Source organism: Bombina bombina, chromosome 7, assembly GCF_027579735.1.
Source record: "Bombina bombina isolate aBomBom1 chromosome 7, aBomBom1.pri, whole genome shotgun sequence".
Lineage (NCBI taxonomy): Eukaryota > Metazoa > Chordata > Amphibia > Anura > Bombinatoridae > Bombina > Bombina bombina.
The window spans coordinates 125262532-125287001 of record NC_069505.1 but is presented as its reverse complement, the minus strand read 5'-3'; the positions used below and the strand labels follow the sequence as shown (position 1 = coordinate 125287001).

The 24470-nt window shown below is 42.3% G+C and overlaps 1 protein-coding gene across 1 annotated transcript; it reads right to left on the bottom strand.

Annotated features, from left to right (window-relative positions):
• Positions 1-22132: 22132 nt before the first annotated feature.
• LOC128636269 (uncharacterized) lies at positions 22133-24226 on the bottom strand. The gene has a single exon (XM_053689304.1). The coding sequence runs from the start codon at positions 24224-24226 to the stop codon at positions 22133-22135; it is 2094 nt and encodes a 697-aa protein (XP_053545279.1).
• Positions 24227-24470: the final 244 nt, after the last annotated feature.

The window sequence follows — 24470 nt, the reverse complement described above, 5'->3', positions numbered from 1 at the left end:
CGTCGTCTTATCCGCTGACAAAGTCTCATACCAACATTGTTCTATCCTTTCTAAGGACTCACAGGTGGAAGGTGAATCTAGAAAAGAGTTCACTAATTCCACAGACAAGGGTTCCTTTCCTGGGAACTCTAATAGACTCTATATCCATAAAAAATTTCTTGACGTAAGTAAGAAAGTTAAAGATTCTGAATACATGTCGATCCCTTCAGTCCAATCCTCGGCCATCAGTGGCTCAGTGCATGGAGGTAATTGGATTGATGGTGGCGGCAATGGACATCATTCCGTTTGCTCGTTTTCATCTCAGACCTCTACAACTGAGCATGTCTCATGACTCAGCCGGAGTCTCTACTTCCCATCAATATTCTGGAGTTGAGAGCAATCTTCAATGCGCTTCAGGCTTGGCCTCAGTTGGCTTCGGCCAAATTCATCTGATTTCAGTCGGACAACATCACGACTGTGGCTTACATCAATCATCAGGGAGGAACAAGGAGTTCCTTAGCGATGACAGAAGTATCCAAGATAATTCAGTGGGCGGAGGCTCACTCTTGTTATCTGTCAGCAATCTACATCCCAGTAGTGGACAACTGGGAAGCAGATTTTTTGAGCAGACAGACGTTTCATCCGGGGGAATGGGAACTCCATCCAGAGGTCTTTGCCACCCTGATTCTCAGATGGGGCAGACCGGAGCTGGATCTTATGGCATCTCGTCAGAATGCCAAGCTCCCAAGATACAGATACAGGTCCAGGGATCCTCAGGCCGAACTGATAGATGCCTTGGCAGTGCCTTGGTCGTTCAGCCTAGCTTATGTGTTTCCACCATTTGCTCTCCTTCCCCGGGTGATTGCTCGGATCAAACAGGAGAGGGCTTTGGTGATTCTCATCGCTCCTGCGTGGCATTGCAGGACTTGGTATGCCGATCTGATGGACATGTCCTCTCTGCCACTGTGGAAGCTGTGTTTAGACCTATTGCTCCTCCTTGGAGTTTGAATTTAGTTCTTAAGGTTCTTCAAGGGGTTCCGTTTGAACCTATGCATTCCATCGATATTAAATTGTTATCTTGGAAAGTTTTATTTTTGGTTGCTATTTCCTCTGCTCGCAGAGTTTCTGAGCTTTTGGCATTACAATGTGATTCTCCTTACCTTATTTTTCATTCCGATAAGGTAGTGTTACGTACCAAACCTGGTTTTCTTCCTAAGGTTGTTTCCAACTAAAATATTAATCAGGAAATTATTGTTCCTTCATTGTGTCCGAATCCTTCTTCTAAGTAGGAGCGTCTGTTACATAACTTGGACGTGGTCCATGCCCTGAAGTTTTACTTGCAGGCGACTTTTTCTGGTAAACGTAGGGGCCAGAAAGCTACGGCTACCTCTATTTCTTTTTGGCTGAAGAGTATCATCCGTTTTGCATATGAGACAGCAGCCTCCTGAAAGAATTACGGCTCATTCTACTAGGGCTGTGGCTTCCTCGTGGGCATTTAAAAATGATGCTTCTGTTGAACAGATTTGCAAGGCTGCAGCTTGGTCGTCTCTTCACACTTTTTCCAAATTTTACAAATTTGATACTTTTGCCTCGTCCGAGGTTGTTTTTGGGAGAAAGGTTCTTCAAGCAGTGGTGCCTTCCGTTTAGGTTCCTGTCTTGTCCCTCCCTTTCATCCGTGTCCTATAGCTTTGGTATTGTATCCCATAAGTAAGGATGAAATCCGTGGACTCGTCATATCTTGTAAAAGAAAAGGAAATTTATGCTTACCTGATAAATTTATTTATTTTACGATATGACAAGTCCACGGCCCACCCTGTCATTTTCTAAGACAGGTCTTTATTTTTGTTAAACTTCAGTCACCTCTGCACCTTGGCTTTTCTTTTCTCTTCCTAACTTCGGTCGAATGACTGGAGTGGGAGGGAAGGGAGGAGCTATATATACAGCTCTGCTGTGGTGCTCTTTGCCTCCTCCTGCTGACCAGGAGGCGAAATCCCATAAGTAAGGATGAAATCCGTGGACTCGTCATATCGTAAAAGAAATAAATTTATCAGGTAAGCATAAATTTCCTTTTTTTACTTTCCTACCCTTAAGTCATTTTCATTAATACATTAGTTGAGATTTACAATATGTTTCTATTTGAAACCCTTTAATAAAATGCAAACTTCTCTCCACAAGAGAGTATGAGGCCCATTTATCAAGCTCCGAATGGAGCTTGTGGGCCCGCTGCTCCATAACCTTGTCTGCCTGCTCTGATGAGGCGGACAGAGTTCGCCACAATTCAACCCGATCGAGTACGATCGGATTGACAGCCACCTGCTGGCGGCCGATTGGCCGCGAGTCTGCAGGGGGCGGTGTTGCACCAGCAGCTCACAAGAGTTGCTGGAGCAATGCTGAATACAGAGAGCGTATTGCTCTCCGCATTCAGCGATTTCTGTCGGATCTGATCCGCACTGTCGGATCAAGTCCGACAGACATTTGATAAATAGGCCTCTAAATCTCATAAGATCTGGATTTTAGTGGAATATTTACAGAAGTAGCCTTAAAAACTGACTTTCTTAACAGGCACTTTGTTATACTCCTGTAGAAGTTGACAAAAATGAATGAAGAAAAAAATAAAATCAGTGCCATAATAATGTATTAAAAGATGAAAAAATAATTTCCAAGTTCATTCATTTTTCATACTGTGCCAACTTTAAATTTTAAAACCAGCGAGATGTGGTTTTATGTCTCTGTACATAAAATTCTGTTCATTTTGCATATTAGATGCTAATATTTATATTGTATTTCATTGTTTCGCTTGTTGGAAAATATTTGAAGGGGAATTGAAAACCACTGTGATGCACTTTATATGCTTCTGTTTATTGGTTCCTTGATGTTATGATACTTAGCCTTGGCTGTTGGAATTACAGCGCTGAAAGTTTTCACCCATTTACAGTAAAAAAAACAAATCATGTTGATATGTTATTGAAATGAAACAATTACTCTGTAAATCGAATTTCTGAGCACAATATGATGGGAAAGTGGACATAAGATGTACAAATACTTTTTAAAATAATTAAAACATTTTTATGATGTGTGTCATTATTTGAAGGATTTAATGTGGACAACATATACAAAACTTGAATAGCTATTCTAAGCATTTTATCTAGGTTATCTTTACTATGGCTATTGTAGTTAAAAGAGAATATAGAATTACTCTAAGGGGCAGTATACACCAATAGACACCAACCACTACTATAAAGAATAATATGCACAGATACTGATCTAAAAATACAGCATACAACCTTTTAAAAACTTACTTAGAAGCTCCCAGTTAGGCTCTGTTGAAAAGGTTACATGGAACACACACTGAAAGTGGTTGTATACCAAAGAGAGAAGACACTCCCCCCTTCCTCTGCATATGAAAAGACCCTTTATACAAACAGGAGCAAGCTGGAGTAGGTATACATCAGTATTCTGCTAAAACTTTGGGCTTGGTTAGGAGTCTGAAAATCAGTGCAGTGTTATTTAAAAATAAGCAAAACTATACATTTAAAAAAAAAAAAAAAAAAAAACTATCACCCTGTATAGGCTATATAAATGGATCATCTACAAAACATTTATGCAAATAAAAATCTAGTGTATAATGTCCCTTTAAAACATTTTGAGTAACGTACACAATCCCAAGAATAGTATGAGATCGAAGAAAAAGCTATATATTTTTTTAAAATTGAAATTAATTGAAATGACAAATATATTTATAACAATTTGAAACAAATATTTTAGAAAGTAACATTTTAAAAGGTTTTAGTACATCACTGCAAAAAAACCCCAAAAAAGTTAAACTTTTGAGAAAAAAAAAATGGATTTTTCTTGATATTTATTGCCCAGATTCAAGAGATATTTGATAATGAATATAACAAAAATCATTTTTTTTCTTCTAGGTGGAACATTGCCCAGTTTGAAGCATATTAAACAGTATGATATTGTAATGCAAAATGCTTAGTTATATGTAATTAAAAAATTATTAATTTTGTCCCCCTTTCCTGTAATTTATCTCGAAAATTGTTGGCTTCTAAATTCCACTGAGTTTGTATAAAGTGATGGGCACTGCCATGTTTACACTTAAGTTTCCCACTTATCTATCTCTTCTGTTGGGGACAGTTAGGGATAGATATAAAACAGACAGTAAAAAGACTGCAAATAAGGCTGTGTAGAATATAGGATTCCCAAATTAGTTATCTAACATGGCTTCCAGCCTTGTTTACAGTCTCTTGTATTGCCTGTTGTATGTATGTTCCTAATTGTCCTCAGCAAGAAAAATTGGGAAACTTAAAGGGACATGAAACCCATTTTTTTTCTTTCATGATTTAGAAAGAGCATGCAATTTTAAACAACTTTCCAATTTACTTCTGTTTCTAATTAGTTTAATTCTCTGGATATCCCTTTTTTAAAAGCATATCTAAATAGGCTCAGTAGCTGCTGATTGGTGGCTGCACATAGATGCATTGTATGATAGGCTCACCTATGTGCATTTCTATTTCTTCAACAAAGGATAGCTGAAGAATGAATCAAATTAAATAATAAAAGTTAATTGGAATGTTGTTTACAATTGTATTCTCTATCTGAATCATAAAAGAAAAATGTTGGGTTTCATGTCCCTTTAAGTCTGAACAAGGCGGAGCACATTACTTTATAAAAACGAATGTGCTTTATATAAATTAAATCCTTACACTTGCATTTTTTACATTTATATTAGTTATTTAAATATTGAAAATATATCTACATATTATAAGGCTAATTTTTGCATTGAATACATTATTATATCTAGCATGTGTTTACTATGTAATACCTCTATAAGGGAAACAACAGAAGAACCTAATTTTATCTTAAAGTGAAAGAAAACTAAGACTATTCGCTATTCAAATTTTTAAAACAGAATTTATGCTTACCTGATAAATTACTTTCTCCAACGGTGTGTCCGGTCCACGGCGTCATCTTTACTTGTGGGAATATCTCTTCCCCAACAGGAAATGGCAAAGAGTCCCAGCAAAGCTGTCCATATAGTCCCTCCTAGGCTCCGCCCACCCCAGTCATTCGACCGACGGACAGGAGGAAAAAAACAGGAGAAACCATAGGGTGCCGTGGTGACTGTAGTTAGAGAAAAAAATTCATCAAACCTGATTAAAAAACCAGGGCGGGCCGTGGACCGGACACACCGTTGGAGAAAGTAATTTATCAGGTAAGCATAAATTCTGTTTTCTCCAACATTGGTGTGTCCGGTCCACGGCGTCATCTTTACTTGTGGGAACCAATACCAAAGCTTTAGGACACGGATGAAGGGAGGGAGCAAATCAGGTTACCTAAACAGAAGGCACCACGGCTTGCAAAACCTTTCTCCCAAAAATAGCCTCTGAAGAAGCAAAAGTATCAAATTTGTAAAATTTGGTAAAAGTGCGCAGTGAAGACCAAGTCGCTGCCTTACATATCTGATCAACAGAAGCCTCGTTCTTGAAGGCCCATGTGGAAGCCACAGCCCTAGTGGAGTGAGCTGTGATTCTTTCTGGAGGTTGCCGTCCGGCAGTCTCATAAGCCAATCGGATGATGCTTTTAAGCCAAAAAGAAAGAGAGGTAGAAGTCGCTTTTTGACCTCTCCTTTTACCAGAATAGACGACAAACAGAGAAGAACTTTGTCTGAACTCTTTTGTAGCTTCTAAATAGAATTTTAGAGCACGGACTACGTCTAAATTGTGTAACAAACGTTCCTTCTTTGAAACTGGATTCGGACACAAAGAAGGAACAACTATCTCCTGGTTAATATTTTTGTTAGAAACAACCTTTGGAAGAAAACCAGGCTTAGTACGCAAAACAACCTTATCTGCATGGAACACCAGATAGGGCGGAGAACACTGCAGAGCAGATAACTCAGAAACTCTTCTAGCAGAAGAAATAGCAACCAAAAACACTTTCCAAGATAACAACTTAATATCTATGGAATGTAGAGGTTCAAACGGAACCCCTTGAAGAACTGAAAGAACTAGATTTAAACTCCAGGGAGGAGTCAAAGGTCTGTAAACAGGCTTGATCCTAACCAGAGCCTTAACAAATGCTTGAACATCTGGCACAGCTGCCAGTCGTTTGTGTAATAAGACAGATAAAGCAGAAATCTGTCCCTTTAGAGAACTCGCTGATAATCCTTTATCCAAACCCTCTTGTAGAAAGGAAAGGATCCTAGGAACTTTGATCTTATTCCATGAGAATCCCTTGGATTCACACCAGCAGATATATCTTTTCCAAATTTTATGGTAAATTTTTCTAATTACCGGTTTTCTGGCTTGAACTAGAGTATCTATCACAGAATCTGAAAACCCACGCTTTGATAGAATCAAGCGTTCAATTTCCAAGCCGTCAGCTGGAGGGAAACTAGATTTGGATGTTCAAATGGACCTTGTACTAGAAGATCCTGTCTCAAAGGTAGCTTCCATGGTGGAGCCGATGACATATTCACCAGGTCTGCATACCAAGTCCTGCGTGGCCACGCAGGAGCTATCAAGATCACCGAGGCCCTCTCCTGCTTGATCCTGGCTACCAGCCTGGGAATGAGAGGAAACGGTGGAAACACATAGGCTAGGTTGAAGGTCCAAGGCGCTACTAGTGCATCCACTAGAGTCGCCTTGGGATCCCTGGATCTGGACCCGTAGCAAGGAACCTTGAAGTTCTGACGAGACGCCATCAGATCCATATCTGGAATGCCCCATAATTGAGTCAACTGGGCAAAGATCTCCGGGTGGAGTTCCCACTCCCCCGGATGGAATGTCTGACGACTCAGATAATCTGCCTCCCAGTTTTCCACACCCGGGATGTGGATCGCAGATAGGTGGCAGGAGTGATCCTCTGCCCACTTTATTATTTTGGTCACTTCTTTCATCGCCAGGGAACTCCTTGTTCCCCCCTGATGATTGATATAAGCAACAGTCGTCATGTTGTCTGATTGGAATCTTATGAATCTGGCCTTTGCTAGTTGAGGCCAAGCCCTGAGAGCATTGAATATCGCTCTCAGTTCCAGAATGTTTATCGGGAGAAGAGACTCTTCCCGAGACCATTGTCCCTGAGCCTTCAGGGATTTCCAGACCGCGCCCCAGCCCACTAGACTGGCGTCGATCGTGACGATGACCCACTCTGGTCTGCGGAAGCTCATTCCCTGGGACAGGTGGTCCAGGGTTAGCCACCAACGGAGTGAGTCTCTGGTCTTCTGATCTACTTGAATCACTGGAAACAAGTCTGTATAGTCCCCATTCCACTGTTTCAGCATGCACAGTTGTAATGGTCTTAGATGAATTTGCGCAAAAGGAACTATGTCCATTGCTGCAACCATCAATCCTACTACTTCCATGCACTGAGCTACGGAAGGACGAGGAATAGAATGAAGAACTTGACAAGCGTTTAGAAGTTTTGACTTTCTGACTTCTGTCAGGAAAATCCTCATTTCTAAAGAATCTATTATTGTTCCCAAGAAGGGAACTCTTGTCGACGGAGACAGGGAACTTTTTTCTATGTTCACCTTCCATCCGTGAGATCTGAGAAAGGCCAGAACGATGTCTGTGTGAGCCTTTGCCTTTGAAAGAGATGACGCTTGTATTAGAATGTCGTCCAAGTACGGTACTACTGCAATGCCCCTTGGTCTTAGAACCGCTAGAAGGGATCCCAGTACCTTTGTGAAAATCCTTGGAGCAGTGGATAACCCGAATGGGAGGGCCACAAACTGGTAATGTTTGTCCAGAAAGGCAAACCTTAGGAACTGATGATGTTCTTTGTGGATAGGAATATGTAGATACGCATCCTTTAGATCCACGATAGTCATAAATTGACCTTCCTGGATGGTGGTTAGAATCGTTCGAATGGTTTCCATTTTGAACGATGGTACTCTGAGAAATTTGTTTAGGATCTTTAAATCCAGAATTGGTCTTAAAGTTCCCTCTTTTTTGGGAACTACAAACAGATTTGAGTAAAATCCCATTCCTTGTTCCGCCGTTGGAACTGGGTGTATCACTCCATCTTTAACAGGTCTTCTACACAATGTAAGAATGCCTGTCTCTTTATTTGGTTTGAGGATAAGTGAGACATGTGAAACCTTCCCCTTGGGGATAGTTCCTTGAATTCCAGAAGATAACCCTGAGAAACGATTTCTAGTGTCCAGGGATCCTGAACATCTCTTGCCCAAGCCTGAGCAAAGAGAGAGAGTCTGCCCCCTACTAGATCGGGTCACGGATCGGGGGCTACTCCTTCATGCTGTTTTGTTAGCAGCAGCAGGCTTCTTGGCCTGCTTACCCTTGTTCCAGCCTTGCATCGGTTTCCAGGCTGGTTTGGATTGAGAGGCATTACCCTCTTGTTTAGAGGATGCAGAGTTAGAGGCCGTCCGTTCCTGAAATTGCGAAAGGAACGAAAATTAGACTTATTCTTGGCTTTGAAAGGCCTATCTTGTGGGAGGGCATGGCCCTTTCCCCCAGTGATGTCTGAAATAATCTCTTTCAATTCTGGCCCAAAGAGAGTCTTACCCTTAAAGGGGATATTAAGTAATTTTGTCTTGGAAGATACATCCGCTGACCAAGACTTTAGCCAAAGCGCTCTGCGCACCACAATTGCAAACCCTGAATTTTTCGCCGCTAATCTAGCTAGTTGCAAAGTGGCATCTAAAATAAAAGAATTAGCCAACTTGAGTGCGTGAACTCTGTCCATAACCTCCTCATACGGAGTCTCTCTACTGAGCGACTTTTCTAGTTCCTCGAACCAGAACCACGCTGCTGTAGTGACAGGAACAATGCACGAAATGGGTTGCAGGAGGTAACCTTGCTGTACAAAAATCTTTTTAAGCAAACCCTCCAATTTTTTATCCATAGGATCTTTGAAAGCACAATTATCCTCGATAGGAATAGTAGTGCGCTTGTTTAAAGTAGAAACTGCCCCCTCGACCTTAGGGACTGTCTGCCATAAGTCCTTTCTGGGGTCGACCATAGGAAATAATTTCTTAAATATAGGAGGGGGGACAAAAGGTATGCCGGGCTTCTCCCACTCCTTATTCACTATATCCGCCACCCGCTTGGGTATAGGAAAAGCGTCAGGGTGCACCGGAACCTCTAGGAACTTGTCCATCTTGCATAATTTTTCTGGAATGACCAGGTTGTCACAATCATCCAGAGTAGATAACACCTCCTTAAGCAGTGTGCGGAGATGCTCTAATTTAAATTTAAATGTCACAACATCAGGTTCTGCTTGTTGAGAAATTTTACCTGAATCTGAAATTTCCCCATCCGACAAAACCTCCCTCATGACCCCTTCAGATTGGTGTGAGGGTATGACAGAGCAATTATCATCAGCGCCCTCCTGCTCTACAGTGTTTAAAACAGAGCAATCACGCTTTCTCTGATATGCAGGCATTTTGGATAAAATATTTAATTGTTGCATAGTAATAAGCATTGGTGCGCTAGAAGTACTAGGGGCCTCCTGCGTGGGCAAAACTGGTGTAGACACAGAAGGAGATGATGTAGAACTATGTCTACTCCCCTCATCTGATGAATCATCTTGGGCAACTTTACTATCTGTGGCAATACTGTCCTTACTTTGTTTGGACGCTATGGCACAATTATCACACAATTTTGAAGGGGGACACACATTGATCTTCAAACATATAGAACATAGCTTATCTGAAGGTGCAGACATGTTAAACAGGCTTAAACTTGTCAAAAAAGTACAAAAACCGTTTTAAAACAAAACCGTTACTGTCTCTTTAAATTTTAAACAGTGCACACTTTATTACTGAATATGTGAAAAAGTATGAAGGAATTGTTCATTTACCAAATTTTCACCACAGTGTCTTAAAGCATTCAAAGTATTAGACACCAATTTTCAGAGCTTTAACCCTTAAATTAAAGAAACCGGAGCCGGTTACAGTTTTAACCCCTCTACAGTCCCAGCTACAGCCTTTGCTTCGACTTTACCAAACCCAGGGGGGAATACGATACCAGATGAAGCCTTCTAGGAACTTTTCCAACTACTTTCAGATCCTCACACATGCATCTGCATGTCTTGCTCTCAAAAGTAACTGCGCATTAATGGCGCGAAAATGAGGCTCAGCCTACAACTGGGAAGGCCCTTCCTGACTGGAAAGGTGTCTAACACAGTGCCTGATGTTAAAAAACGTTCCCCAAGCTTATAAGTGTGAATTACAAGCATAAACATGTATAAAATGCCCAAATAAAGCAATCGATTTTGCCCATAAAAGTGTCTACCAGTTTATAGCCCATATTAAGCCCTTTATTCTGTTCTGTTCTGTTCTGTTTGAGACTAAGAAAATGGCTTACCGGTCCCCATGAGGGGAAATGACAGCCTTCCAGCATTACACAGTCTTGTTAGAAATATGGCTAGTCATACCTTAAGCAGAAAAGTCTGCTAACTGTTTCCCCCAACTGAAGTTACTTCATCTCAACAGTCCTATGTGGAAACAGCAAACGATTTTAGTTACTGTCTGCTAAAATCATCTTCCTCTCACAAACAGAACTCTTCATCTTTTTCTGTTTCAGAGTAAATAGTACATACCAGCACTATTTTAAAATAACAAACTCTTGATAGTAGAATTAAAAAACTACAACTAAACACCACATACTCTTAACCATCTCCGAGGAGATGTTGCCTGTGCAACGGCAAAGAGAATGACTGGGGTGGGCGGAGCCTAGGAGGGACTATATGGACAGCTTTGCTGGGACTCTTTGCCATTTCCTGTTGGGGAAGAGATATTCCCACAAGTAAGGATGACGCCGTGGACCGGACACACCAATGTTGGATAAAATATATGAAAAATAAACCTTACTTTAATTCATCATTTTGTCGATATTGTTTTGTAAATGTTTTTTTTTCCTCCAATGATTTAGCCCAAGTCACTTGCCGATCCTCCACCCGCTTGAATTTTTTTTTTTCCTTTGCGGTGACAAATCCATCAATATTGAACTGATTGGTTCCCCCAGTGGCGTCTAAATCAGTTCAATATACGCCCCTGGTTTGAAATGCGCATGCGGCTATCTAAGAACTTCGTATGTCTCTAGAAGCGCGTTCATGCTAGCCGCATGCGCGTTGTAACCAAAGGGAATCCCCGAGTTTCGTCACTGCATTCACTTTCACACGGAGCAAGTGATCAGACAAATTTAGCTGACTACCGCTATTTACTAAAATAAGTATATATTCTGAAAGCCGCAATCTATCAATTCACAATCTTGTTAATATTTAAAATTGTAATATTGTGCATGCGCATAAATTAATTTGTCAAGAACGAGCACGTTTTCTGATGTATACGGAGGGTGGGACCGCTGGTCAGAGTAAGAAAGATAAACCAGGAAGAAAGTGAGGGGCTGAGGAACATAGCGAAAAAGTAAGATAGCAATTTGATCGATATTTCCAAAATAGTCTAAAATATAAAAAAAATAGGTTAACGACTACACTAGTTTATACTCGATTAAACAATATATATCTTATATACTAAAATTTACTTTCACTTTAAGTAAGTTTTTTTTTTTTTACAAATCTAAGTATTCTCAAAAATGGTATTATTTGATTTCTCTTTATTAGACTTCTTGACGTGTAATAATGCTTTGGATAACACATCCATTCAGTTGCAAACAACATTTACAAATAAATGGCTAAATCCTTTGAAGCCTGCTGATTATATTTACATTGGTGCAACTTTTGAGTGAAATTTGAGTGGCTCAAGCAGTCTGGCAGCTCCCATATAAAAGCAAAAATGACTACATCCTAGAAGAGCCTATATGACATAATAGTGACAACTAATACTGACCTTGTTAATTTGACTGCCATACCTTTTGGTAAGGTTAAAGGGACAGGGGGCAAGATTACATACGCAGCATTGCACGCAAAAGCCCGCGACCCTGGTTTTTATAACACATATATGGCACCGCATATAAATGCGGCACGTATATTTCACCCATCGCCCGCTAATTTTACTCACATAAACTAACATAGAACCACGTCGCAAGTCGCTATAACATATTTAGTGTAAGGACTAAGGTGGCAAAAATGGAGAAATTTTACTCCTTTGTGCCGAATATGTGAGCGCCGTAACTCCCTGAAACTATTAACAAACACCTAACGCATGTGCAATATCTACCTGTCAACCGCCATCCCCCACCGCAATAACTAATAAAATATATTAACCTCTAATCCGCCAACCCCCACATCGCAAACTACGTAATATATTTATTAACTCTAATCCGCCATTCACCCACATTGCAAATCTACCTAATAAACGTATTAACCCCTAAACCGCCAACCCCCCACAATGCAAATAACTTATTAAATTACTAAGCCCCCTAACACCCCCTAAATTAACCCCAATTACATTAAATAAAAAAATACTAAGTTACAATTAAAATAAAAAACCTAACATTACTTAAAAAAAAAAAAAAACTAAGATCAAATTAAATTAATCTAAAATTACAAAAAATAAAAAAGTCTAACATTATGGAAACAAATAAACCAAATTAAACCTAATCTAATACAGCTATGAAAATACCCCCCCAAATAAAAACACCCCCTAATATAAACTAAACTACCAATAGCCCTTAAAAGGGCCTTTTGTAGGGAATTGCCCTAAATTAAACAGCTTTTTTACATCAAAAATACTAAGTCCCCCCAACAGTAATGCCCCCCCCACCCACCAAACCCCCAAAATAAAAAAAACATAACACTAAAAAAACTAAACTACCTATTGCCCCTAAATGGGTATTGGTATGGGCATTGCCCTTAAAAGGGCAATCAGCTCATTTACAGTCCAAAAAAACCCTATTCTAAAAAAAATCCACCCCAAAAAATAAAAAAAAGCCTAAGTCTTATCCCCAAATAGGTACTGTACTACTCACTGTTCCTGAAGTCCGGCGGAGAAGGTCTTCTTCCAGGCAGTAATGATCTTCTTCCAGGCGGCGATATCTTCTTCCAGTGCGGGGACCTCTTCAATCTTCATCCAGGACCAAGGCGATGCGGAGCAGAAGTGACCGCGGAACAGGACCGGTGACCGAGGAGCCATCCAGTGTGAAGATCCGCTCTGTACGATCACCGCCGCACACTGAGGATTGAATGTAAGGTACCCGTTTTATATTTTGGGTACCTTGCATTCCAATTGGCTGAAATTTTCAAATCTCTACCAGACCAAAGTAGGAGCGAGCTACATTCAGTTTAATGGTGCAATCGGGCGCGCTGTGACTAGACAGCGTGCCCGTGATGCGCTTAGGAAAAAACATACCCACTTAGTAGCCAGGAGCGGCTTTCTGTAAAATTAATTTTCGTAGAAAATATCTCTGCAGTCCTTTGCTTTAGAAAGCTGGCGCTAAGCTAGCTAATGTTATATAATTCTGCACTATGTGCAGAATTATATAACATTATTTGGTAGTTTTACGGGCCCTTTAAGCTTAGGTTTTTACATTTCACAGGTAAGTTTTTATTTATTTTATGGTAGTTATATTGTAAGTTTAATTTAAAGTTAGGGGGTGTTAGGTTTACTGGTTTATAGTTTAAATGAGTGTTTCGTGATGTGGGGGGACAGCGATTTAGGGGTTAATAGGTTTAGTTTAATAGTTGTGATGTGGGGGATCAGCGGATTAGGGGTTAATACTTGAATTTAGTGTTGGCGATGTGGGTGGCAGATTAGGGGTTATTATATTTATTATAGTATTTGCGGTGCAATGGGATGGCGGTTTAGAGGTTAATAGGTAGTTTATGGGTGTTAGTGTTTTTTGTAACATTTTTGCTATGAGTTTTGTGAAATATTTTTTTTTGCAAAATCCATAACTACTGGTATCTGATCGTAGAATGGAGCGTGGTGGTATAAGCCATAATGCTAGCGTAATAGCCGGACCGCACAACTTGTAATACGGGAGACCTGAAAATTCCACACTCAAAAGCCATTTTTTCAGTGCGTAATGGAGAGTTGCAGTACCCTTTACCGCTGCAACTTGTAATACTGGAGACCTGCCATTACGCGTGCATAAGCCAATTTTTCAGCGGTATAGTCGTACCGCACAACTTGTAATCTTACCGAATGGTAGAAAGGCATTCGGGAGAGTCAGTTTCTAGGGTAAATTTAGGGACAGAGTTTCGCTGATCTATTATAGCATATAGACAATGCAGGCTAAGCTGAGATAAGCAGCAACTGTTAAACACTCACCAAACAACTGACTGTTAAAATGGCAGAAAGCGCATCATTACGGCGTTCATAACCGGGAAACGTGCGCTAACCCGACGTGCGTATAACAACTCGCAAACGTGAGCTAACCTGACCTGCGTACAACAACTTGCAGACATACACTAACCCGACAGACAAAACCTGGTGTGCAAAACTAAGCTGTAACACCTAGAAGGCTAAGGAACGTTTGCTAACCCGAATTGCGGGAATCCGGCGCACAAAAAACAAAGCGCAATAAAACTTGCGTACAAAGCAAACGGAATAGTGAGTATGTGTTCTAGGGCCATATATAATTACACTTATAGAAAAACATTTAACAAATGAATAGTGCTCATAATAAAGCTAAATGGGTGTCTATATAATAAAATAAAACATACTTACCCATAGACACTCGTCCACTAGCAATCAAGTAGCAAACAGCCAAACCAGTACTGAAATATATCAGCAGACGTTATGGAATAGGAGTGTATTTGTAGATCCATAAAGGGAGGCAGAGGACATGTCCCTGCGACCGATTACAAAGGGTTTATGAAAGATTTCCCATGAGGTGAAACAAAGCAACATAAACTATACTCCAAATACATTCCTCTGACAAGCACTGTACTCTGAGGGGAAACCGGGTCCCAACACTCAACTGAGACTGCCCTCCCCAACACTCAACTGAGACTGCCCTCATCAAGGTTACTAGCGATCTTCTTTCTGCTAAAACAACGGCCACTACTCAATATTTATCTTACTTGACCTGTCTTCTGCTTTTGACACCATTGACCAGCCCCTTCTCCTACGGACTCTCAGCTCCCTTGGACTCTCTGACACTGCCCTCTCCTGGATCCACTCTTATCTCTCTAATAGGTCCTTTTCTGTCTCCTTTTCTGGCGACTCCTCTCCATTGCCTCTGTCTGTTGGAGTACCTCAAGGCTCTGTTCTGTGTTCTCTATTCTCCTCTATTTATACTTCCTCACTGGGTAAACTTATCAGTAGCTATGGCTTCAACTATCACCTCTATGCTGATGATACTCAGATCTACCTATCCACCCCTTCACTCTCTCCTTCTGTCCTTTCTCACCTCAGTGTCTGCTTATCTGGCATTTCTTCTTGGATGACCTCTCACCACCTAAAAATCAACATGTCCAAGACTGAGCTCCTTCTAATCTCCCCCTCTAATTCTACCCCGGTTTCTAACTTTTCAATCACTGTTGGTGACAACACTATCTCCCCATCACTCAAAGTCCGCTGCCTAGGAGTTACACTTGACTCCAATCTGTCCTTCATACCCCACATCCAATTGCTCTTTTCATCCTGTCGTAACCACCTATGCAATATCTCCAAAATTTGTCTGTTTCTGAATGCTGAAACTACTAAACAGCTAATCCAATCCCTGGTAGTTTCCCGACTTGACTACCGTAATAACCTACTAACTGGTGTCCCTCTCTCCCGCCTCTCCCCTCTTCAATCCATCCTAAATGCCTCTGCTAGGCTAATCCACCTCTCCCAACGCTCTGTATCTGCTGCACCTCTCTGCGTGTCCCTTCACTGGCTCCCCATTCACAGCAGAATTAAATTCAAAATTCTCATCCTGCTCTACAAAGCCCTTACCAACACAGCTCCCCCCCTACCTGTCCTCACTCATCAACAAATATACTCCAGCCCGCTCCCTAAGATCCAACAATGACCTGCTCCTTGCATCTTCTACCATCACCTCCTCCCATGCTAGACTACAGGACTTCTCTCGTGCGGCACCAACCATCTGGAACGCACTTCCTAGAGCTGTCAGACTTTCCCCTATCCTTTCCTCCTTTAAACGCTCCCTAAAGATCTTTTTGTTCAGGGAAGCCTATTTCCAAATCAGTAACAAATGAATTACACTTGCCTAATAGCTGCCCTCATCTAACTCCACACTAACATCATTCTCACCTTTGCAGTCCCCACCTCCTGTTTCTCACCCTCCTAACCATCTAGATTGTAAATTCCCATGGGAACAGGGCCCTCAATTCCCCCTGTATTTGTTTGTTAAACTTTGTCTGGTGTCTTTTATATTGTATGGTACTTTTATCTTTGTACCCATGGACAGCGCTGTGGAATCTGTTGGTGCTTTATAAATAAAGAATAATAATAATAATAGACTGAAAACCCCTTTCTCTGAAGAACACATGCACATCTTCATTTTTCAACCATCTCCAGCGGAGGCAAAGTAAAGACTGAGGTATGTGTGAGGTGGGAGGGTTTTTATAGAGCTCTTGGGGTTTGGGAATCTTTGCCTCCTCCTAGAGGTAGAGAAGTAATTCCCATGAGTAATGGATTGTGGACTCTCACCACCTGTATGAAAGAACGTTGTTTAAAATTGTATGCTGAATTGTATCTGAAACCTGAAAGATAACCGTTGGGTTTCATATCCCTTTAAGATCAGGATGTTAGTGCCAAGTATGAGAATGTGGAGCTTTCCAAACAGGCACCTTTAAAGGATTAAAATAAGAGAATAGTTTTGAACAGAGTTACAGACACAGGAAGAAACTAAATGTAGTTGTGCCCAGCAGTTTAATGTACCTTTTAATAAACATTAGAAATGTTCTAACACTCAATACATTTAAAACCTCTCTCTGGGTAAAATATGACATAACAAATCCATCAAAACAACCACAAACTGTAATATTCAGTAGTGACATATTTTGTTAAAAACAAACATCTTTTAAAAGTCACTGAGTGCTTTATACATAGACAGACATAATAAACAATATAAGACCAACAGTCCACAAGTCTGTGTGCAAAGTCATTTCAGTGTTTTTATTAACCTTTCCTGGTGATGTGACATTAGTTACCTCAATTTACATTTCACTAGACTCCCTTCCTCCACATTTTTTGTTATGCACACTGTCAGAAAAAATGTGCAAAAATTGTATCTTTAGGGGTACAACAGCTTGTCACTGGGGCAGTACCCTCAAAGGTACACCTGCTGTACCCTTTAAAATCGGTACAAATTGGTACCCTTGCAGATTGTACCTTTCAAAGGCAAATATGTACCTTTGGTGACTAGATTGGACCTCAGTCCCATGGTACCATATTGTAACCTTAAAAAATGGTGCATATTTGGCCTTTTAAGGGTACTGCCCCAGTGACTAACCCTTTGTACCTCATGATGGCAAATTTGTACTCAACACAGCATATTACAAATGTTGTTCCATTACATTTTTTATATACCATTCAAATATGCATTCATTTAATGTGTACTTTTTCAGACAGTATTACAATAGCCACACTGCAGCTTTAAAAATGTTTTTGTATACTTAAATGTAACCATGTAGCAATTCCAAAGACTGCTACAGAACCACCTGATTGAGCCAGGCTAAACAACCAGTTCCAAAAAGAGCTACTCAATGTGTTTTATATCACTCTGTAATAGACTCTAAAAATACCCCATTAAATTTAGGGTGACATGCCACATAAAACATAAATATATAGAAAACATATAGAAAACAACATAATAATAAAATATAAAAGGCGGATTCAGGGGAGGGATAAACGATAAAACTCACAACCATACATTGAATTGTCACATGGGTTATTAAAGGGACAGTCTAGTTTTTTTTTTTTTTCATGATTCAGATAGGGCATGAAAATTTAAACAACTTTCCAATTGACGTTTATCACTAAATTTGCTTTGTTCCCTTGGTGGTATTTTTCAAAAGCTAAACCTAGGTAGGCTCAAACTGATTCCTAAAACGTTGAAAACCGCCTCTTAGCTCAGAGCATTTTGAATGTTTTTCACAGTTAGTCAGTACTAGTTCATGTATGTCATATAGATAACAATATGCTCACTCCCATGTAGTTATTTATGAGTCTGCGCTGATTGGCTAAACTGTATGCCCGTCAAAAGCACTGAGATAAGGGGGCAGTCTGCAGAGACTTAGATACAATGTAATCACAGAGGTAATAAGTATATTAATATAACCGTGTTGGTTGTGCAGAACTGGGGAATGGGTAATAAAGGGATTATCCATCTTTTTAAACAATAACAATTCTGGTGTAGACTGTCCCTTTAAGTATTTTGTTTTTGTTTTGCCCACTTCTTGCATATTACCAACAACGATTGAACATAATTATTTTGCTGTACAACATGTATATTGCATTCATTTTGGATGACTGACAGTTATGTGAATATGAATAATTGAGCTGCACAAATGATATGGACTTGCAGGGTTTGGCAGCCTTGAACCACCCATCCCCCTCAACCTTTTAGTCACACAAGTGATTGTACCTTTTTTGGGGGATTAAATGGTACAGACATGGACCCTTTGACAGTTGGAAACATATTTGTACCTTATGTACTGCTAAATGGTGCATATTAGTTCCTTAAGGTGTAATTATGATCCATTGAGGGTACAACCACAGCAGTGGTACCCTAAGTGTTCACAAACGGACCCCAACCGTACCCTTTTTTCTGACAGTGCACCTGTGGAACAGTGAAACATTGCTTCAATGATTAATTTGCAACAAGGAGTGTCTCTGTTTCGGAGCTGACACTTGTATATGGACAGGTGGCATTTCGTACACTGACTACAGCAAGAGGTATTCAATGTATGGAATACACTGGGCTCACATACACATATACACATTTACGAACACTTGTTCTGGGATATGATTGGATATTCCTGACAAATTCACCTGAGTGAGAGAAAGCGATTGGCCCCTTTTTGCAACCTGGGTGATAACGATTGTAATTGGTTGCTAAATCTATAAATGTAATTAGTTGGCGAGGGTATTTTGCCTTTGACAATGCTGGCATTGCTGGTGTAGTCTTTTCTCCTGCATAGGCCATATTATGGAGTTAATTATATGGTTTATTTGTAGTAAAGAGACTAGCACAGGAACACTCAGAATTTTTAAATAAATGTGATGAGGTAACAGAGGGGAGATAGTCGCCAATACATTATGCCTCTGATGTGGAGGTTTAATAATCACTGAAAGTTTAGCAGTAGGTATCCTTTTAACTTGTGTTACATGGACCAATGGGGATAGTTACCCACACTGTGCTTGTCTCTTGTTAGTTTATAGTTTTTGTACCTATGACAGTGGGGATTTTACTCACCGGTTTGTGTGTATGTCTTTTAATGGATTTTAGCTGTTATTTATTTTTTAATGAGATTTTTTAAAAAGTTAAGTTTTACTTTATTCTACCCACCATCTCATGGGTCATTGCAATGAATTTATATTAATTTATGATTTCTTAAGTGGGCTTTGGGGATGCCTCTTTTCTTCCCTTTTATTTTTATACTTTTCAATGATTCATCAGATTTAGCAGGGTGGGATACAAGGTCTTTCCATGTTCCCCATGGCTTCCTGTTAGATGATAAACGTTCTCTTTGTCTTGGCTATGGAAGAAATGATATGTGCAACAAGGAAATCATAGATCATGTGACATCATGTACCTCTGTCTGACTCAGCGAGGTGGGTTCTGGGAAGTAAGCTGCATTATAAGTAGGGCAAAGCATACATGGAGGGAGTATGCTAAATTTTGGGGAAAGGTCCTGAGCTGCTCCTTAACATTTTTTATCTTGTTGGCTTGTGTCTAACATGTCCCTGGCTACAGAAGAAAGTGTTAGATGAGGAGGGATAGTTCAGGTAATGTGTTGCATGGTGCGGCAAAAAAAAAAAAAAAGATACTAAATAAGAGAATAAATAGGTGTTCAAATGTTTATCTTCCCTTGGTAATGTGTGCTGTTCTCAATCTTTAAATTCATTTTTTTCATCCTCTATTTCAGTGTTTCTTACTCTAGTCCCCAAGTACTCCTAACAGGCTAGATTTTTATGATATTTTAACTAGCGGACAGGTGAAATAATCAGCTGACCAGTAACCATGGTCACCCATCAAGTGATTATTTTACCTGTGTTTGAGTTAAGATATCATGAAATTCTGTCTTGTTATGGGGACTGGGGTTGATAAACACTTCTCTAGTTGGCAGAGTCAGGCCCTCCGATGATGTGTGGATACAATAGTTTATCTATGAATAGGCTTGTCCTGTCCCATGCCATGTGTCATGTAAAGTTACTAGTATTTGTAATGATGTGTGAAGCATATTATATCTGTTTGCATGGACTGCAATTCTGAAAAAAGGGTGAATATATGTCCCTATATCACTGTTCCAAATCCCTCTGTTGGATTGTCTAGAAGTGGGAGCTTTGTCCTAATGTATCTCATGCCTATTTTTACCCCTCTTTATGTACACATTTCTCTTAAATAACCATTGGACTGCTCAAACCATTTCTTGAAAGCCTGTCCTTTGTCCTGTTAAGCCCTGCCTATGTCTTGTTTAAAGGGACAGTTTACCCTACATTTTTCGTCCCTTTAATTTGATCCCGGTGATCCATTTTACCTGACCGCGTGTATTAAACTGTTTACAAATAGCTCCTTTACCCTTATTTTGGCATTTAAAATAGCTGATTTAGTATGTGGTATCCCTACCTATACTGAAAGTTATAGACTGTTGACAAGCTATGTAAACACAGCCAGCAGAATACATCATACTCCCAGTGGGGTGTATGAGAGATAAGTAATACAATGTTAATTTTCCATTGTTCTGGGCTTTGGTATACATACAGATATAAGATAAGAAAGTGTGTGTACAGAAAGTGATATAATGATATCTGATTTTACTTGGACGCTCAACTCATGTTAATGGGTTGTGGTTTCAAAGAATAAACTCAACCATTTCATATACACAAATACACCTAAAGAAGCAGTTTCTCATACATTTTATACTCTACAGTTGGTATATAAAGTAATTGGAAATACATTAAGGGAAAAACAATTTTAAAGCACGCAGTGTCCCTTTAACCCTACCTTATCCAGCTCACCCGTACCTGTGTCCTGCCTAGCTATGTCCTTCCTAACCATGCCTCTGTCCTGCTAAGCCCTGATGGTCCTCTATCACAGATTGTCAACCATTGTCCGAAAGTACCCCAAAGAGGCCAGGTTTTCATTATAGCTGAACCAGTGCACAGGTGAAGTAATCAGCTGATCAGTAACACCATGGTTACTAACCTGATCTCTAAGATCAGCTGACTATTTCACCTGTGCACTGGTTCAGCTATAATGAAAACCTGGCCTGTTGAGGGTACCTGAAGACCACGGTCTAGAAACAATGCTCTATCCTGCTCAGCCTCTCCTCTATCCCAGGGTTCTTCAAACCACAGGTTGGGGCCGATTACTGGGTCGTAACACCATATTTACTGGGTCAGGACTTGTATGAGTGTTGTACGAGAGTGTGTTTTTTATGAGAGTGTGTTGTATGCAAGTGTGTGTTATATGAGTGTGTGTGCTGTATGAGAGTGTGTGTGGTATGTGTGTGTTCTATGCAAGTGTGTGTGGTGTGTGTCGTATGAAAGTGTGTGATGTGTGTGTATATTGTATGAGAGTGTGTGTTGTATGAGTGTGTGGTGTGTTGTATTCAAGTGTGTGTGTGTTGTATGAGAGTGTGTGTGGTATGTGTGTGGGGTGTGTGTCGTATGAGAGTGTGTGTGGTGTGTGTTTTATGAAAGTGTGTGATGTGTGTGTGTATTGTATGAGAGTGTGTGTGGTGTGTGTTCTGTCAGAGTGTGTGTGGTGTGTGTTGTATGTGTGTGGTGTGTGTTGTATCAGAATGTGTGTGTTGTTTGAGAGTGTGTGTGGTGTGGATTGTATCAGAGTGTGTGTGGTGTGTGTTGTATGTGTGTGGTGTGTGTTGTATCAGAATGTGTGTGTTGTTTGAGAGTGTGTGTGGTGTGGATTGTATCAGAGTGTGTGTGGTGTGTGTTGTGTTAGAGTGTGTGTATGTGTTACTACCTTTTATAAAACTTTCAAGTTTGACTACAACCAGGAATAAAGTACACGCACATTTTAGTCACTTTGCCAAATATTGCAGCTAACTTGTTATATTACTTCAGAAATGTTAAGATCAATCATAAAAATAGGGTCACAAAGATATGTGGAATCAAGGCACTAGGTCTTGCGGGAAGATTTAAAGAGCCCTTCCCTATCCTGCACAGCCTGTCCTCTGTCATGCTTAGTTTTGTCTCTGTCCTGCTCGGTCCCTCCTCTGTCCTGCTCGGTCCCTCCTCTGTCCTGCTCGGTCCCTCCTCTGTCGTGCTCGGTCCCTCCTCTCTGTCCTGCTCGGTCCCTCCTCTCTGTCCTGCTCGGTCCCTCCTCTCTGTCCTGCTCGGTCCCTCCTCTCTGTCCTGCTCGGTCCCTCCTCTGTCCTGCTCGGTCCCTCCTCTCTGTCCTGCTCGGTCCCTCCTCTCTGTCCTGCTCGGTCCCTCCTCTCTGTCCTGCTCGGTCCCTCCTCTCTGTCCTGCTCGGTCCCTCCTCTGTCCTGCTCGGACCCTCATCTGTCCTGCTCGGACCCTCCTCTGTCCTGCTCGGTCCCTCCTCTGTCCTGCTCGGTCCCTCCTCTGTCCTGCTCGGTCCCTCCTCTGTCCTGCTCGGTCCCTCCTCTCTGTCCTGCTCGGTCCCTCCTCTGCCCTGCTCGGTCCCTCCTCTGCCCTGCTCGGTCCCTCCTCTGTCCTGCTCGGTCCCTTCTCTGCCCTGCTCGGTCCCTCATCTGCCCTGCACAGACCCTCCTCTGTCCTGCTCGGACCCTCCTCCTGCTCGGTCCCTCCTCTGTCCTGCTCGGTCCCTCCTCTGCCCTGCTCGGTCCCTCCTCTGCCCTGCTCGGTCCCTCCTCTGCCCTGCTCTGTCCCTCCTCTGCCCTGCTCGGTCCCTCCTCTGTCCTGCTCGGTCCCTCCTCTGTCCTGCTCGGTCCCTCCTCTGCCCTGCTCGGTCCCTCCTCTGTCCTGCTCGGTCCCTCCTCTGTCCTGCTCGGTCCCTCCTCTGTCCTGCTCGGTCCCTCCTCTGTCCTGCTCGGTCCCTCCTCTGTCCTGCTCGGACCCTCCTCTGTCCTGCTCGGACCCTCCTCTGTCCTGCTCGGACCCTCCTCTGCCCTGCTCGGTCCCTCCTCTGCCCTGCTCGGTCCCTCCTCTGCCCTGCTCGGTCCCTCCTCTGCCCTGCTCGGTCCCTCCTCTGCCCTGCTCGGTCCCTCCTCTGCCCTGCTCGGTCCCTCCTCTGCCCTGCTCGGTCCCTCCTCTGCCCTGCTCGGTCCCTCCTCTGCCCTGCTCGGACCCTCCTCTGTCCTGCTCGGTCCCTCCTCTGTCCTGCTCGGTCCCTCCTCTGTCCTGCTCGGTCCCTCCTCTGCCCTGCTCGGTCCCTCCTCTGCCCTGCTCGGTCCCTCCTCTGCCCTGCTCGGTCCCTCCTCTGTCCTGCTCAAAACCTCCTCTGCCCTGCTCAAAACCTCCTCTGCCCTGCTCGGTCCCTCCTCTGTCCTGCTCGGTCCCTCCTCTGTCCTGCTCAAAAACTCCTCTGTCCTGCTCGGACCCTCCTCTGTCCTGCTCTGTCATTCCTCTGTCCTGCTCGGACCCTCCTCTGCCCTGCTCGGTCATTCCTCTGTCCCGCTCGGACCCTCCTCTGCCCTGCTCGGTCATTCCTCTGCCCTGCTCGGTCCCTCCTCTGTCCTGCTCGGTCCCTCCTCTGTCCTGCTCGGTCCCTCCTCTGTCCTGCTCGGTCCCTCCTCTGTCCTGCTCGGTCCCTCCTCTGCCCTGCTCGGTCCCTCCTCTGCCCTGCTCGGTCAATCCTCTGCCCTGCTCGGTCAATCCTCTGCCCTTCTCGGTCCCTCCTCTGCCCTGCTCGGTCCCTCCTCTGCCCTGCTCGGTCCCTCCTCTGTCCTTCTCGGTCCCTTCTCTGTCCTGCTCGGTCATTCCTCTGCCCTGCTCGGTCCCTGCTCTGTCCCTCCTCTGCCCAGCTCGGTCCCTCCTCTGCCCAGCTCGGTCCCGCCTCTGCCCTGCTCGGTCCCTCCTCTGTCCTGCTCGGTCCCTCCTCTGTCCTGCTCGGTCCCTCCTCTGTCCTGCTCGGTCCCTCCTCTGTCCTGCTCGGTCCCTCCTCTGTCCTGCTCGGACCCTCCTCTGTCCTGCTCGGACCCTCCTCTGTCCTGCTCGGACCCTCCTCTGCCCTGCTCGGTCCCTCATCTGTCCTGCTAAGGCTACACCCAGAATCCATTCAGACTCCAATATTACACAGACTCCATCCCAGTTCAAGAATTCAGAATTTAAATGTCATTAGGTTTGTATCACGCACAATTACAATGTGAAACTAAATAAGCAAATATTTGCACAAATTGATTGTGTTTTATACACTCCCATTAATAAAAACAAAAAAACATGTTTTTTTACTTTCTGTAGATAGGGGGGAATTTTCTTTATACTTACTTAT

Excerpts from the sequence above, each read along its gene's own strand:
- LOC128636269 (XM_053689304.1), bottom strand. The coding sequence starts at position 24,226 with ATGAGGGACCGAGCAGGGCAGAGGAGGGTCCGAGCAGGACAGAGGAGG.